The 18,570-nt window shown below is 39.0% G+C and overlaps 1 protein-coding gene across 1 annotated transcript in view; it reads right to left on the bottom strand.

Annotated features, from left to right (window-relative positions):
* LOC126198732 (uncharacterized) overlaps positions 1-18,570 on the bottom strand; it is a 257,125-nt gene that overhangs the window by 182,421 nt on the left and 56,134 nt on the right. Inside the window, exon 4 of the mRNA XM_049935253.1 lies at positions 425-633. Within this exon, the coding sequence (XP_049791210.1) occupies positions 425-633 (209 nt within the window). The remainder of the gene's footprint in view (positions 1-424; positions 634-18,570) is intronic.

The raw sequence follows: 18,570 nt of genomic DNA, 5'->3' as shown, positions 1-18,570 counted from the left end.
ACTTTGGAAATGTAACTAGGATGTCAGTGTTAGTCAAGAGATGTTTTGAAGGCAGCATGCTAAGGAAAGGAAGCCCCAGAGACTGGAACCAAATAAAATTAGGTCAAATAAATCCTCATATTACAAAAGCCTGCTGTGAACTCTAAGCTAACATTTCCTGCTAGTTATCATTCTTATTGTATTTATCATTATGAAGTTTAAATTTTCGTTCCTAGTGAAGTTTTACATCAGAAAATTTTTCACACTAGTGGATACTGTTATGTAAACAGAAAATGCATTTAATATCAAAAAGTAACATTCAATGTATTTTGGTTTTGTACAGTTCCAGTACAAATGTTATTAAATTCTAACATTGTACCAGTATCCTTATATTATTATGCACTGTTCAATGTAGACATCAACAAATTCATTTGTTCATACTTACTGAAGTAAGTTCTCCTATGATTTTATCCTTTGCCTCTTTTATCTGCTGCAGCTGCATTTTCACACATTTCAAGTGACTGTCCTTTTCTTTCAGTTCTCTTTCTAGACCATGCAGTTTTTCTTCAGTGTCACGCATCTTGTGCTCAAATGCGGAACGAGCTGCTTTCCATCGACTGGCATCATCAACATGTTTCTCTCTTACATCCATCACTGTACAAAAAATGAAGACTTAAATAAGTTTGCATCATCAACATGCTTCTCTCGTACATCCATCACTATACAAAAAATGAAAACTTAAATAAGTTCTGCAATAAATCTCATTTCACATCGTACAGTGGAAAACATATTCATTAACCTGTATTTTTTATGATATAGCACTATTCTTTTAACACAGCACAATAAAAAGGAATAATTTAAGCAAGAGTCGATAACAGACAGAGACAAAGAAATCTAATACTATTGTCAAAACACTGAAGGTAAAGAGAGCATTGGCAGACATCAACATCTACACCCATACTCTGCAAACCACTGTGAACACATCACTGAGGGCACTTCCATTGTATCACATATTACAATTTTTCCCGCTTCATTTGTGTATGGTACACAGAAAGAATTACTGCTTAACTGCTGTTGTGCATGGTGTAAATAGTCTAATTTTATCTTCACAGTCCATATGGGAGTGATACTTAGGGGGCTATAGTATATCCCTATATTCCTCACTTAAAACTGATTTCTAAATTTTTACAAGGAGGATTTCATGGGATAACTGGGGTCTATTTCAAGTGTCTGGCAATTCAAATTCTTTGCCATTTCCTTGATGCTCTTCCACGAATAAAAAAAACTGTGGCTATTTGTATTGTCCCTTTTTGTATGTGTTGAATACCCCATGTTAAACCTATTGGGATGGGTCCCACACAACTGAGCAATATTCTAGGATGACTTGCACAAATATTCTGTAAGCTGTTTCATTTGTAACTGATTGCATTTCTCCATTATTTGAACAATGTGCTGATGTATGCAACCTGGTGTACCACCTTCAAATTTTTTGCAGACTATGACAGGGATTTCATTAGACCCTGGGGTCTTGTTCAACTTTATCATTTTCAACTGTTTCTCGATGCCACTCACCTTTGCAGCCATTAAATTGGAACAGTGCTTGGTATCTCCCTTTTTAAAGCTATTGTGTCAAATAAAAAGTTCACTCTATGAAAAAAGAAAGAAAAATAAAAGAAAAAATGAAATCAAACAATGGAAAATCCAGGATGGAAAAACGATAATGTTATGGAAAGGATAGACTGTTGATCACCATACAGAGGAGTTGCTGAGTTGCAGACAAACACATCAAAAAGACTGCTACACATTTGAACTTTCGGCCACAAGACCTCGTTCTCATGTAGAAAACACACACACATTCATACAAGCACAACTCACAAATAAATGACAACTGTCTCTGGTCGCTGAGGCCAGCCCCAGTGACTTAACAGACCTCAGACAGAATTTCAAATCTTTTCCAAATTTTTCTTACTGGCATCCCCAGCAAAATAATGGACAGAACAATGTGTATTGCTCACTTCATTTTTGCAGTTCATGCACTAAATCTTCATCATCAGGCAAGATGTTTTAACTTATTACTTCTTTATTACTAACTGTATTCCAAACACATCTTTCTGACAGTATCAATATATACCACTGAGTGTACGTGTAAAATTGTATCACTGTATGACACATAGTTATGAAAGCTATAAACACTGGATGCACAAAAAAGAAATACCTGTTTTACATATGGGAGATCAACTGTTTAAAGAATTAGTGTGGGTGTTGGATAGGAATGAGGGAGGAAGGGGTGACAGGTGCACGGGATAGGCATGTGATGCACAGTTGTCAGAGCTGGTCGGGAACAGTACACACTCAGGGTTGCCACAAGCTTCCAAAAATGAAATTCCCTGACAATTCACTGATTTATTGACATAGTTTTAGCGTTTTCCCTGACAAATTTTGAGATCTGAACAGGGAAGTTGACAAAAAAAAGTAAAGACTTCTGGATTTCTGAATGTGTTATTAACTCTAATTTTTAATGAACAGCAAGTTACTGTCTCCTTTACAGGATTTATTATCTGAAAGGTAAGTAAATATGTAAGTTGTGTGAAAAAGGATTTCTGTTTTTGTTAATGAGTCAACTCGAATTCTGAATTAACAGCAATTCTTTGCTCCTTCTCCCATACAAGATTTATGAACTTTCCAGGCTAGATAATTCATTCAATCAAACAAAGAACACAAAAGGAATATGTTATGTAACTTGACATCCAAATTAATAAAATACAAATGGCAGCACTGGGCTGCACATAGTTACATTTTCTCTGCCAAATAACGTTCAGTGCTTTGTCAAACAACAAAAAATCAAACAAACAGTTAAAATCAATCAATGAAAACCAGGCAACTTCTTTGTGATTGAAATGATCTCTTCATCAGTTCCACTCGAAAGGCAAAAGGTATCATTCCCATGTGCCAATAAATGATCTTGATGAAATGTGGCGGGTGTGTAGAGGGAGCAAGATAATGCAATACATATTTTTTGTTTGTGCCCAATTTCAGTTTTAAGGATTCAAGCACACCCCAAAAGATAATTTTGCATATTATGTTTGGAGGGTATATCTTTGAAATGACAGTAAATAATAAAGCTGGTTTCTGAAGTACCATTTTGGAAAAATATGCTGTACACAATGTCCTGTTAAGAGTATTTTCAACATACCTAATCAAAAAATCTGAACAATTATTATTAGAGTAGTTATTTGCTTTACTTATATTTGAGTGGTCTTATGCCAGAATGAACTTAGCGACATTCCAAAAAAATTGAGTTCTTCACCATTTTAAAATGATAGGGTTTCATTTTGTCCTATGACAAAATGAACTATCTGACAACTCGCCTTGCTTCGTGGCTGTAGCAAGGGGTTTCTTTGGCAGAAAGTTGGTACTATTCATTCTCTTATTCCAAAGTGAACCATGTGGCATCACAAGATGGCTACCGCGGTATATAGCTCAGGCGCACGTTCCCGCGCAATGGCAGAAAAGACGATAATTGTGAAGACGAGTCGTTTAGTTCTAGTTCTTCTGATGTATATAAACCTAGTGATGGTGCCTCTCAATCATCAAATGGTAAGTGGATTTTAATAACTAGTGATACTTTAGTTTATACAATAAACTCGTTGATTGGAGGTTATGTTGTTTACCTCACATGCCAGAATGAACCATGATCCCAAGTAGTAAATCTAAGGTCACTGCACAATCGATAGTGAGTGTATGTCGATAATTCGGCCAGTGCTGCCATAAATAATGAGAGGAGAGAAAAATTGACCCCATGGAAAGAAATACCTCTTTATTTAGGGCAGGAAATGCGATGTAATGTGGAGACGGTTCACTCTGGCAGAAGAGTCCCTGAAAGAATTGTATTTCGCGTATTCGTTAGCTACCAAAGTAATGAAACGGAATATCGTAACTTGGTCTCATGATTGGCATTATTAATAAATCAGTTTTGAAAATGAATTTGTAGATCTAAGTAATTTGTTTTTCAGATGAACATGAAATTTCTGGAAATAAAAGAAAAAAAGGTAACAGGGAACAATGGAAGAAAACCCTAAGGAAGAAGAAGTGAAATAGTGGGGAAACTTACGTTAACAGTAAAGGAGAGAGTGTCCCAGGAAAGACATTTGTTGATTTTAATTGTAATATAGACAAAAATGCTGGGAAAAAGTAAATTGTGAGGAGAAAAGAAAGTTTTTCGACACATTTTATGGAAGTGGGTCTTGGGATGTGCAGATATCAATAATATATGGTTCAGTTAAAAATATTCCCATCAAAAGGAAGCGTTCTAAAACTGACAAGAAGTGGTTTTCTAGGCACTATTATATTCCTAGTGCAGATGGAAATGATGTGAAGGTGTGCAAAGAAACTTATCTAAAGACACTACAGATTTCTGGTCGCAGGGTGCACCGAGCCATAGCCAAAGCAAAGACAAGCTCTTTATGGAAACAGCATGGAAAACACATACCTCATAATAAAAGTGCTGACTCAGTTATTATTCACATTCATAATCACATTAATAGTTTTCCCAGTACATTGAGTCACTATTGCAGAAGAGATTCGTCAAAAAAGTACTTGGACAGTAGACTTAATCTTAGTTTGATGTGCAGATTATTCATTGATACGCTGAAAGAAGAAGATCTCAATGTTAAACCTTCCAGTCAATCACTGTACGAAAAAATATTTAGACGAGACTTCAATCTCAGTTTCAAGCCTCCTCAAAAGGATACATGTCAAACATGTGACAGGCTGAACACGCTAATTACAGCAGAGGAGACACTTTCAGCTGGTGAGGCAGACACTGAGAAACTACGAAGATTACAAAAGGAGCAGGAATTGCACCACAGGAAGGCTGAAGCTGCAAGAGATTGTCTGAAAAGGGATATGGAGAACTCCAAGACAGAAGATAATCTTACAGTTTTTCATTTGATTTGCAGAAAGCATTCCTGCTGCCAAAATTGACAACAGGTGTTGCATACTATAAACATCAACTCTCCTGCTTTAATCTTGGAATTCATGACTTTAAAAGTGGACAGGCGGTAATGCATTGCTGGAATGAAAGTTATCGCTTCAAGGGGAGCTCAAGAGGTAGGCTCTTGTGTATTGAAGTATATCGAATCTCACGATATTGGTCTAAGGATGGTAGTATGGTCAGATTCGTGTGGGGTGCAAAACAGGAATTTTAAAATTATGACAATTTGTATGTATTTGGTTCAGAGTGACAAAACTAACATTGAGGAAATTACGCACAAATTTGCTGAACCTGGTCACTTGTATCTTCCGAATGACAGTGATTTTGGGGATATAGACGGGAAACCATGGCATTATCCAGAAATATTTGCCCCTGAACAGCTTTATTGTATTATTGAGAATGCCAGAGTGAAGAAAGGTAAATTTGAAGTTGTAAAAATGGATTGTAGTGACTTCAAAAGTACTATGCTACTCGAAAAAGCAATGACTAACAGAAAAGTAAATCTTTCTGGAGAAAATGTTGAGTGGCTTAGGATTAAGGAAATGAAATTTTCAAAAGAGAAGCCAGGGATAATGGAGTACAAATACAGCCACAATGACATAGAGGAATACTCTTCAGTGAATTTAAATAAAAGCTTAAAAGCTCGCCATTGTTCTCTAAGTCAAATTACACTACCTACACTGTATCCATTAGGGTGCACTCTATGCCCTGAGAAACTGAAAGATATTCAGAGCCTTCTAATGTATGTACCCCCAATATACCATGAATTCTATAAGAGTCTCTGGCTGAAGTATCAGAAATGAGCAGTGACAGTAATGAAGAAGATGAGTAATGGGGAAGCATAATCATCGCCTTAAGTATATTCCAATGTTCTCTCCTAATTCCAAAAATTGCTTACTAATGCTGTATTACATAAATGCTGAAATTATATCTGTGTGTTTCAGTTGCCAAATAGATCTATATATGAATATAATATAAAAACAAGAAAACTTTACTTTATATTTTGAACTGAAGTGCATTAATGTGATGTGACAACAAAATAATCTGATGTACATGGATATTTTACATTGTTTCTCTGTAGTTTTAAGTTTCAAACTGTAATTAAATAATGTGCTGCAAGGCTCAAAATGCTTGTAAAAGTTTTTCACACCCATTATGCACCAGACCACATGTATATTCATACATATTTTTGAATAAATAAGTTGCTGTGAACCTTCAGTCTTTTATTTCTCAAAACTAACTAAATGTCACTTAGTTCAATCTGCCAAAAGACCACTCATTTGTTGTATGACATAAACTGTAACTTTATGTTTTACATTCTTTCTTTGTTTTTTAGTTTACCCTTTCACAAACATGCATCTTATTAATAGGAAATAATTTTGCTTTTTTAGTTTACTCTTTCACAAATGTGTATTATATTAATTGAAAATAATAAGTAACTCATCATTAGGATCAAAATTCTTACAATTATCACAATGTGTACATAAGTGCTTAAAACATAATGTTGTTTACACCATGCACATAAAATGTATGAACTTTCTTCACATAATGTACTCAACAGGGAATGCAATATAAAACAAAATTCAGCAGGACTTCAGACTGTCACAGGTAATGCTCTAAATATTCTGATTTTTATCAGGCATATTTCTACATCTGCCTCTACGTCTATACTCTGCAAACCACCATGAAGTGCATAGCAGAGGGTGTGTCGCAAAGAACCTGTTATTAGGGTTTCTTCCTGTTCCATTCATGTATGGAGCATGGAAAGAATGATTGTTTGAATGCCTCTGTGTGTATGCTGTAATTATTCTAATCTTATCCTCATGATCCCTATGTCAGCAATATGTAGGAGGTTATAGTACATTCCTCGAGTCTAGTTTAAAGCCAGTTCTTGAAACTTTGTCAAAAGACATTCTCACTATATTTTATTATGCCTGCCTTTAAGAGTCTGCCAGTACAGTTTCTTCAGTACCTCTGTGATACTCTTTCACGGATTTCAACAAACCTGTGACAATCGTGTTGCCCCTCACTGTATAAGTTCAATATTCCCTTTTAGTCCTATTTGGTATGAGTCCCAAACACTTGAGTCATACCCTAGAACTGGTCACATGAGTAATTTGTAAGCAATCTCTTTGTAGACTGTTTGCACTTCCCCAATATTCTAACAGTAAATTGAAGTCTACCACCTGCTTTTCGCACAACTGAGCCTATGTGTTCATTTGATTTCATATCCCTCCTACTTCACTTAATTGCTAAGCATTGGCAAGAAGAACTGATCCCCCTACCGTCGTTGGATAAGCAGCTGCCAGCAGCAAGTCGTATACTCTTAGCTCACTTATTTGTTACATAGTTTAATTCTTAATTTCTTTGCGTGTTTTTGGGTACTTGCATTGTTTAATTCATAAATTTCGTGCATATTATAGTATTTGAGAGTTGTAGCATCGTGCTTTAGTACCTGAATAGTGTAAATTTGCATAGTCGTCTGTCTTCTGTTTTTGTTTTGAATGGCTAGTGTTGATTGTTCACAGCCAGTGCGCCCCCTGCCGCCGTTAGATAAGCAGCTGCCAGCAGCAAGTCGTATACTCTTAGCTCACTTATTTGTTACATAGTTTAATTCTTAATTTATTTGTGTGTTTTTGGGTACTTGCATAGTTTAATTCATAAATTTTGGGCGTATTATAGTATTTGAGAGTTGTAGCATCGCGCTTTAATAGCTGACATTTAAATCTATACTCGATGTTAACAAATTTTTCTTCTTCAGAAACGCTTTCCTTGCCACTGCCAGTCAACATTTTATATCCTCTCTACTTCGACCATCTTCAGTTATTTTGCTCCCCAAATAGCAAAACTCCTTTACTACTTTAAGTGCAGTAAGTACTGGGAGATGAAGAAGCTTGCACAGTATAGAGTAGCATGGAGAGCTGCATCAAACCAGTCTCAGGACTGAAGACCACAACAACAACAACAGTGTAAAATCGCGTAGTCTCCTTCTGCCGCCAAGCAGTGTGTCAGCAGTGTGCAAGTAGCAGCATTACCGTATTTACTAGGCAATCTTGTATTTTAATAACCGTTTAAATTTTGTGTCGAATTGTTTGTGCTCTCTGTAGATTAGTTTAGACGTTCTTTGCACAACAGTTCTTAGCATGCATAGGTACTGCGTCTGCTGTGTTCGGATGCGGGCTGAGTTGGCATCCCTTGGCTCCCAGCTTCAGGCAGTGTTGGCTTTGGTCACACAGCTTGAGGCTGTTGCCATTGGGCATCACTGTGGGGTTCCAGATGGGGGTTTGTTGCTGACGGCCAGCTCGTCCCAAGCATCCCCCGATCAGACTACGGCTGTGGCTGCCCGGGATACTGCTCACATTGAGGCTGACCCCTCACCTGTGGTAGAGAGGGAGGTCGTCTCGAGGTGTGGCAGGGGGTGAAAGACATTCCGGAGGGATGAACGGAAGGCCTCTCCAGTTTGTCTGATGAACTGGTTTCAGGCTCTGTCTCCGGCTGATACTGATCTTGGCCGGACATGGCTGCTCGTCCTGTTCTAGAGGTTGCCCCTCAGACTGCGAGATCCCGGCGGTCGCAGAGGGTGGGCTTACTGGTAGTCGAGAGCTCCAACTTCAGGTGCATAATGGGGCCCCTTAGGGATATGGCAGTGAGAAAGAGGAAGAAAACCAATGTGCACTCCATGTGCATACCGGGGGGAGTCATTCCAGATGTGGAAAGGCTCCTTCCAGATGCATGAAGGGTACAGGGTGTACCCATCTGCAGGTGGTCTCTCATGTCGGCACCAATGTCGTTATAGGTACGAAAAGCTGGCTGAAGCCAGAGATAAATTCTGCCAAAATTTTTACAAAGGCACAGACGGTGTTTAGAAAGGATAGATAGCATGCAACCGGTGGTGGCGTGTTTGTCGCTGTTAGTAGTAGTTTATCCTGTAGTGAAGTAGAAGTGGATAGTTCCTGTGAAGGTTAATAATTGGCTCCTTTTACCAACCTCCCGACTCAGCAGCATTAGTGGCAGAACAACTGACAGAAAATCTGGAATACATTTCACATAAATTTCCTCAGCATGTTATAGTCTTAGGTGGAGATTTCCGTTTACCAAAAATAGACTGGGACACTCAGATGTTTAGGACGGGTGGTAGGGACAGAGCATTGAGTGACATTATACTGAGTGCACTATCCGAAAATTACTTTGAGCAATTAAACAGAGAACCGACTCGTGGAGATAACATCTTGGACCTACTGATAACAAACAGACCCGAACTTTTCAACTCTGTGAGCGCAGAACAGGGAATCAGTGATCATAAGGCCGTTGCTAGCATCCCTGAATATGGAAGTAAATAAGAATATAAAAAAAGGGAGGAAGGTTTATCTGTTTAGCAAGAGTAATAGAAGGCAGATTTCAGACTAAACACAAGATCAAACCGAAAATTTCTGTTCCAACACTGACAATGTTGAGTGTTTATGGAAAAAGTTCAAGGCAATCGTAAAATGTGTTTTAGACAGGTACGTGCCGAGTAAAACTGTGAGGGAGGGGAGAAACCCACCGTGGTTCAACAATAAAGTTAGGAAACTACTTCGAAAGCAAAGAGAGCTTCACTGCAAATTTAAATGCAGCCAAAACCTCTCAGACAAACAGAAGCTAAACGATGTCAAAGTTAGCGTAAGGAGGGCTATGCGTGAAAAATTCAGTGAATTCGAAAGTAAAATTCTATGTTCCGACTTGGCAGAAAATCCTAGGAAGTTCTGGTACTACATTAAATCAGTAAGTGGCTAGAAACAGCATATCCAGACACTGTGGGATGATGGTATTGAAACAGAGGCCACGCGTAAAGCTGAAATACTAAACACCTTTTTCCAAAGCTGTTTCACAGAGGAAGACCACACTGCAGTTCCTTTTCTAAATCCTCGCACAAATGAAAAAATGGCTGACATCAAAATAAATGTCCAAGGAATAGAAAAGCAACTGAAATCACTCAACAGAGGAAAGTCCACTGGACCTGACGGGATACCAATTCGATTCTACACAGAGTACGGGAAAGAACTTGCCTCCCTTCTAACAGCCATGTACCACAAGTCTCTAGAGGAACGGAAGGTTCCAAATGATTGGAAAAGAGCACAGGTAGTCCCAGTCTTCAAGAAGGGTCGTCCAGCAGATGCGCAAAACTATAGACCTATACCTCTGACGTCGATCTGTTGTAGAATTTTAGAACACGTTTTTTGCTCGCGTATCATGTCGTTTCTGGAAACCCGGAATCTACTCTGTAGGAATCAACATGGATTCTGGAAACAGCGATAGTGTGAGACCCAACTCGCTTTATTTGTTCATGAGACCCGGAAAATATTAGATACAGGCTCCCAGGTAAATTCCATTTTCCTTGACTTCCGGAAGGCATTCGATACAGTTCCGCACTGTCGCCTGATAAACAAAGTAAGAGCCTACGGAATATCAGACCAACTGTGTGGCTGGATTGAAGAGTTTTTAGCAAACAGAACACAGCACGTTGTTCTCAATGGAGAGACATCTACAGATGTTAAAGTAACCTCTGGCATGCCACAGGGGAGTGTTATGGGACCATTGCTTTTCACAAATATATATTAGATAGTGTCGGAAGTTCCATGCGGCTTTTCGCGGATGATGCTGTAGTATACAGAGAAGTTGCAGCATTAGAAAATTGCAGCGAAATGCAGGAAGATCTTCAGTGGATAGGCACTTGGTGCAGAGAGTGGCAACTGACCCTTAACATAGACAAATGTAATGTATTGTGAATACATAGAAAGAAGGGTCCTTTATTGTATGATTATATGATTGCGGAAAAAACATTGGTAGCAGTTACTTCTGTAAAATATCTGGGAGTATGTGTGCAGAATGATTTGAAGTGGAATAATCATATAAAATTAATTGTTGGTAAGGCGGATACCAGGTTGAGATTCATTGGGAGAGTCCTTAGAAAATGTAGTCCATCAACAAAGGAAGTGGCTTACAAAACACTCGTTCGACCTATACTTGAGTATTGCTCATCAGTGTGGGATCCGTACCAGTTTGGGTTGACAGAGGAGATAGAGAAGATCCGAAGAAGAGCGGCACGTTTCATCACAGGGTTATTTGGTAAGCGTGATAGCATTACGGAGATGTTTAGCAAACTCAAGTGGCAGACTCTGCAAGAGAGGCACTCTGTATCGCGGTGTAGCTTGCTGTCCAGATTTCGAGAGGGTGCGTTTCTGGATGAGGTATCGAATATATTGCTTCCCCCTACTTATACCTCCCGAGGAGATCACGAATGTAAAATTAGAGAGTTTCGAGTGCGTACGGAGGCTTTCCGGCAGTCGTTCTTCCTGCGAACCATACGCGACTGGGACAGGAAAGGGAGGTAATGGCAGTGGCACATAAAGTGCCCCCCATTGGGTGGCTTGCGGAGTATGGATGTAGATGTAGATGTAGATGTAGATGTAGATTATGTACTAGAGACTTCAGCTTAATTACATTGCTTCTTAAGTGGAGATTGACATCAAAACCATTCAACAGAAGTAGATGAGACAATCTTCTCACACAGTGCTTCCGACATCAAAAGCCATGTACATCCCACAACTGCACCTGTGCAGTTTATCCCTTTGGGATCACCAGACAAACAAGTTCATTGTCTTCAAGTATAATGTTCTATACAGTTCTTTCACATTGACAGTCATACTACTGTAGCAATAATACAGACGTTTCTTCCTCACTGGGAAATAAAACGTCTTAAAATATATTGCACTGTCAGACAATTGTTTACCAAATACTGATGCTGTCACAAAGATATTTATATTTAGGACTTGAAAAAGAAGTTCTTGAATTTTTTGGTGAAAACTCACCATTAGTTTCTTTTAAAACTATGTAAAGGTGGGTGGTCAGTGAGAAAAAACCATTCTGACCATCATACCCAAGGAATAGAAACTTGATCATTTGGTGATTCCAAAGGACTCGATAGCACTGGTACAGATGTAGTACATATACGGCTTTCGATGTTGGAAAAACCTGGTGAGAAGATTTTCAGATCTAACAATGGAAAATCCAGGATGGAATGTAACAATATTATTAAAAGGATAGTTGCTACTCACCATACAGCGGAGATGCTGAGTCGCAGGCACAACAAAAAGACTGTCACAAAATCAGCATCTCCGTAATATGGGGAGTAGCAACTACCCTTTTAATAATATTGATTTTCAGACCTAGGTTTGTTGAATGATTCTGATGTTATTCTACAGATGACAAACACTATAATTACACTGCAGTCACTAGTACATAAACAATTCTTTTCAACAAAGCTTACCAGTGTCCTGAAATATGCCTGATACAAATCAGGACATTTAGAGGATCAACCGCAACAATTACAAATCCTGATGAGTTTTGTTTAATATTGTGCTCTCTGATGTGTGTATTATGTGAAGAAATTGCATTCAAATGGTTCAAATGGCTCTGAGCACTATGGGACTTAACATCTGAGGTCATCAGTCCCCTAGAACTTAGAACTACTTAAACCTAATTAACCTAAGAATATCACACGCATCCATGCCCATGACCGTAGCAGTCGCGCGGTTCCAGATTGAAGTGCCCAGAACCGCTCGGCCACACCGGCCAGCAAATTTCATTAATTTTATACGAATGGTGTAAGAAAACATTATTTTTCAAGCATTTATATAAAGCTTCTCAGTTTTGTAATTATTTTGTATCATAATAATGAGTTACTTATTATTTTCAGCCAACAAAATACATGTACAAAAAATGGTAAGAAAAGTAAAATGTAAAATAACAATTTAAAACATAAAACAAATATCATTACAACAAATAGTTAGACTAATAATTAGGTATGTTGAAAATATTCTGACAGCACATTGCTTACGGCATAGTTTAAAAAAATGGTATTTCAGAAACCAGCTTTATTACACATAGATGAACAGAGCCTGAAAGCTTCTTTAATTTATGTTGTTACAAAAATTTTCATTTTTCAAAATTAATTAATGTGGTGAGGTATTCTGCAAATTTCATATTATTACAAAATATGATTATAGTTTTCAAGAATGTTAATTACATATCAACTTTTATATGAGTAACATTTTTTTATATATATGATATTTCTGAAGATATTCCTCCAAACTAAATATGTCAAATTACCTTTCACAGTGTTTTTTAACCCTTAAAAGAAAAACTGGTCACAAGCAGAAAAATATGTATTGTATTACTTTGCCCCTCTACACACCTACCAAGTTTCATCAAGATCATTTCTTCACACTTGGGAATGTTCCCTTGTCTGTTCAGTGGTCCTATTGCCCAATATCCATGACATTTTGGCCTTCAGTTCACTAATTTGCTGGACAATGGACTTCTTCCATCTAGAAATTGTAATAATAATATTCCAACAACTGTTATTTTTATGAATCTGTATTTAGGCTACCATTTTGACTCCTTAATAGAGTCATCCTCAGGCCCTGTAGCATGAACAACAAAAGCATCCAGTCAAACAAGTATATAACAGGGAACCTATATTTGTGCCCGGTTTCTATAGAACACTTCATGAACTTGTGCTCTTCATTCATATGACAACAACTAGTTAGAGAATTTCTGTGTTTATTGACAAGTTAACTCAAACTGTGAGTGAACAGCAAGTTTTTACCACACAGGATTTATGAGCTTTCCAGGCTAAATAATTCATCTGGTTGAACAAGATACACAAAAGGAATACACTAAACAACAACTCAGATGTTGTTACATGTGTGGAGATCACACATTGCTCATGAAGTTTTCTATAATTTCAGGTGCAAATACAGGTTCCCAGTTATGTACACCTATGGCTGGGTGTGTTTTCTCATTCACACTACAGAGCCTGAAGATGACACTATTGAGGAGGCAAAACTGGTACCCTAAATAAAAAGCTATACAAATAATAGTTGTTGGAATGTTATTGTTACAATTCATCGACCAGACACAGTCCCACAGTTAACAACTGTAAGATAGAGTTATGTTACTTATCTTCCATCTAGCTCTTTCAAATTCTTCATCTTCTTCACTTTTTTTTTTTTTTTTTTTAGTTTAAAGCCTCACTATACTAAACCCTATCATTGCAATAGTCCAGAACTATTCTCTTGTTAATGTCAGTCCAGAAGACAACACCAGCCAATTTCAGGCTGTCATGTACTTGACATATGGTTACCAACGTCTGTTTCTTGGTTGACTGTCATACAATAGTTCGAGGTACCAATCTTCTGACTGGTTTGACATGGCCTACCCCAAATTCCTCTCCCGTGCCAAACTTTTCATCTCAGAGTATCACTTCCAACCTACTTCCTCAATTATTTGCTGGATGTATCCCAATTACTGCCTTCTTCTGAGTCTGCTGCTATTTCACAGCTGGAACACAAATACTTATGTATCTACAAATGCCATACTTCAAAGATGACTTTAGAAAGAGTTTTGTGAGCATTCTGACCACAAAGTCCCTGCACTCAGTCCTGAAAGTTAAAATACCTTTGGCAGGCATTTTTACAGCTCAGACTGTATAGCATGACCTATGTCAATTTCTTTGGCAGGAATAGGACTAGCTTCATCATCAGGTTTTAGATTACATACTCATTTCATGGCAGATAATACATCAGGCTTAATTACTATGGACTTACATCAGCAAGAGTAGAAGACAGGAAAGGTGCCATACGGGCAAGACATTGGAATTCCCTCAAGAAGGACATGACCTGAGCCGAAACAAAGGCAAAAAAAGATATTTTAGCCAGCACAGAGGATCTTCAAGGTATCCATAAATGATACCATGTGATGTCTTGATCTGCCCATGCTGCATATTACTAGCTACATTATCATTAGGAAATATGACCAGCAAAAAATCAGTCTGCTTCCCTGCAGTGGAAAAGGACACACGGTTTTTGACAGCCCATAGAGTACATAATATTTTCACCCTTGTAATATCATCCTAGATCAGGTACTTTGAAATTTGACTGTCAATTACACAGATTTAGTGGCCGTGGTGGAGGCGACATCAGGCTGCAGTTGCTGGGAGGACAATGAACTGGACTTCAACTGCTAAAGTCCCAATTCAACAGTCACTGCCACATCATCAAGCATTAAAGGATCGTGCCCAGTTATCTCGCCAGACAATAGTGAGCATGATCCAGAAGTGCCAGCGCCCTGAAGACAATTCAATATCCCAATAAGATGATGACATCACTAATGTGAGTCACTGCAACACTAATGGAAAGTTTCCATAATGAAAGCCAAAACTTGAGATCAGAAAAGGTAAGGGCAGGTTACATCAAGCCACACAATGGCAGCTTCAGAATGCCAATGTCTGGTGGTCACTCTGGAGTGCCACCCTGTTGGCAAGGATTCCCAGCTCACCCGACATTCCTATTTTCCTCACTTATATTTTAAAGCAATACTGGAATACCCTTCTAACAGCATAACGCATCACCAAAACAGCAGGGTAAAAACAACTTGATCATCAAAACAATATAGTCAGTGGGGGCATACAGAGCACTAGATGAGAACAGAAACATACTCTAGTGCTGCTGCAGGAAACCCTTAGACAGTGAGGGCTACACAAATTTGGTGCAATGCAAAGTGACAACCTTACTCAAAACACGTCCCCAAATGTTCGTCCTCGTTTCAAATAACAGCTCTACAGTGGTGCAGTTTCATTTTTTGACCTTTTTTCACACTCATTAACTCTAGATCAGCCTCTAAGAGTCTATGTGTCACTTAGCAAGGACCAAGGACTGACAAAGAAGACAAATGTCCACTGTCTTCCTGAGCATCACAACTGCCTTGGAGTGCTTAGCTCCTTTCAAATGGCTAATGAGACCCATCTTTCCCATGTTGCTAAGAGTGAAAGATTTGCTGTATAGTGTGCAATATGCCTAGAACTTTGACATCTTTTTGGCCTTGATGTCCTCAGAGCTCCAATCATTCAGCCATTAAGCAGTGAATCTGAACATGCCTGGGTGCTGAATTTGATCTTGCCTGCTTTCACCGTGATCTACAACATGAATGCTGTGAGAGCTGTCACAGAACTGAGGACAGAAAGTTGTCTGCTGACACTGTTCCTGCAGGAACCAAAAGCTGGTGCGCCTTTGAAGGTGAACCAAAACATGAGTGAGTCGGCAAATAGTGATTGTGTCATTGTGAAGTGCAAGGGCTCTGGTTCAAGTTACAATCTACTTCCACATTAGATCACTACACACAAGCAGATTTTCCTGACAAGCCACAAACATTCCCAGCAGAGTCTTGGAAACCTGTAGTAAACCTCTGTGCATTTGTAAAGGCCCAACTTTAAGACTGCACCCACAGTTCTTGGGACTGACAATCCATCCTCAGAGCCTGGTACACACATGTGCGGATCTCATAACAGGTCACAATCAGTCAGGAGACTGCTGCATTGTTTTGTGCCTGCACACCAGATTCTGTCGTTCTTAAAGCACTGCACTCATATCACCTACCCTGCAACCTTTCTCACGCAGTTTTAAGGAAACTATTTGATAAGAATCATTGGTTTTAAAATTAGTTATAGCTTTATATTCAGGTTCATGATCCAATGCCTATCATTTTGTTAATTGTCATAGTTACTATGATATTATGCATAAGAGTAACAATTGTGTGAAATTCAACTTCATTGCTATGAAGCATAGGAATTGCCATGAATTTGCATTTGGTACATATTTGACCATATACTGCTGTGAATGAGATTTAGCTAATATATAGTTTTTTGTAAACTTGGAAGAAATCAATATCTAATTCCAATCTCAAGATTGAACACAAGAGGATGAAATATTCACGATGTCCCTCACGTCTCATAAATTGTTCAAGATATTGAAATGAGATTTTGGCAAATGGCAGCGCAGAAATAGGAGAGTATTTTGCTATATGATAAACATGTGGAATTTTCTTATGAATTGTGATATATGAGGAACTGTATGCATTTGCAATGGAATGATGCAATTTTTTGAGTTCTTGATAGCTGGTGAAATGAGAATTGGTGTGGCATTGCAACAAGTTAAGTGAAGAAGCTACACATTTATTTTTATACTGAGAATGTGATTTTTCATAAGTCTTTGACCTGACTTGTCCTCGGTTCCTCATATAATAGACTGCTGTGTCAGTGTTCTGTCCCAAGTGCAACTGCATCAGGATTTTAGTGAGGTGACACTGTACAAACGACACTTTGTTTCACCAATAGAAATAATTTTAACAAGGCATGAAGAGAAATGTAGGCATTACTCAAAATTCACCACTGATGATTGAGTGCTTTTCAGTTACAGCAAGTTTAGTTGCTACAAGTGTAATGAACTGGCTGGAACAATGACCACATTGGAAAACCTATACAATTGTACTTTGAAATACCATGTTTGTGAAAACTGACACATGAACATTACAAGAACAAGAATGTACAAAACAGCAGAGATGTTGAGTCGCAGACAGGCACAACAAAAAGACTGTTAAATAAGTAAGCTTCCAGCCAAAAGGCTCCTTCTGAATTACACAACACACACACACACACACACACACACACACACACACACGCACGCACGCACGCACACACACATATTCATGCAAACACAACTCACGCACGTATGACCACTGTCTATGGCTGCCGAGGCCAGACTGCGAGCAACAGCACATGATGGGAGAAGCAATTTAGTTGGTGGGGATAAAGAGGAGGCTTTGGTGGGGAGTGGGAGGGATAGCATGGTATAGGTGGGGGACAGTAAAGTACTGCTTGTGGGAGGATAGAGGGATGAGGTGGGGAGAGGTTAGGGCAGCTAGGTGAGCTGTGAGGATAGACGGAGGGAGGGAGGATGGACGGGTGGGTGGGGGGGGGGGGGTCAGAAAAGGAGAGAAGCAACAACACTGTGGGTGTGTTGATGAAATAGAAGGCTGTGTAGTGCTGGAACAGGGAACGGCATAGGCAGTTAAAGACCATGAATAACAAAGGTGGGTGTCAGGAATGAATACAGAATTTATTGCAGGGAGAGTTACCACCCACACAATTCAGATAAGCTAGTGTCAGTGTCGGTAGGAAGGATCCAGATGACACAGGCCGTGAGGCAGCATTATACTTCACGCAGGCACCACATAGGGGCACAGGTGTGTGTGTGTGTGTGTGTGTGTGTGTGTGTGTGTGTGTGTGTGTGTATGTGTGTGTGTGTGTGTGTGTGTGTGTGTGCGCGCGCGTGCGTGTGCAAGTATTCTAGTTCGAAGAAAAGATTACCTTGTGGTGTATCCTGCTACTAGTGCACATGAGTGTGAGTGGGCTGTGTGTAGTGTCATGTAGTGTCACCGTGCATGTGTGTTAAACCAACTGCGAACTGTATCAGCCGGCCGGCCACTAGCGGCCGCCTGTAGGAACCTTGCACAGGGCTGAGTCTTGACCACACCATGTTTACCAGCAACTTGCCTATAAACATGTGGGGTAACACTGACTCACTCTCACTGCGTTTTTTGGTTTGTGCCACTCACATCACTTGTTCCGTTTATTGCGTATGTTGCATCTTCTGTATGATTCTTTTGTCTTGTTATGTGTAGAGCCATAAGAGGCTTATTTTCAGTATTGTCCAGAAGTTTAT

The sequence above is a fragment of the Schistocerca nitens genome, chromosome 8 (genome assembly GCF_023898315.1).
Source record: "Schistocerca nitens isolate TAMUIC-IGC-003100 chromosome 8, iqSchNite1.1, whole genome shotgun sequence".
Taxonomy (NCBI): domain Eukaryota; kingdom Metazoa; phylum Arthropoda; class Insecta; order Orthoptera; family Acrididae; genus Schistocerca; species Schistocerca nitens.
Note: the sequence above shows the minus strand (reverse complement) of the source record. Positions and strands in the feature narration are given on the sequence as shown.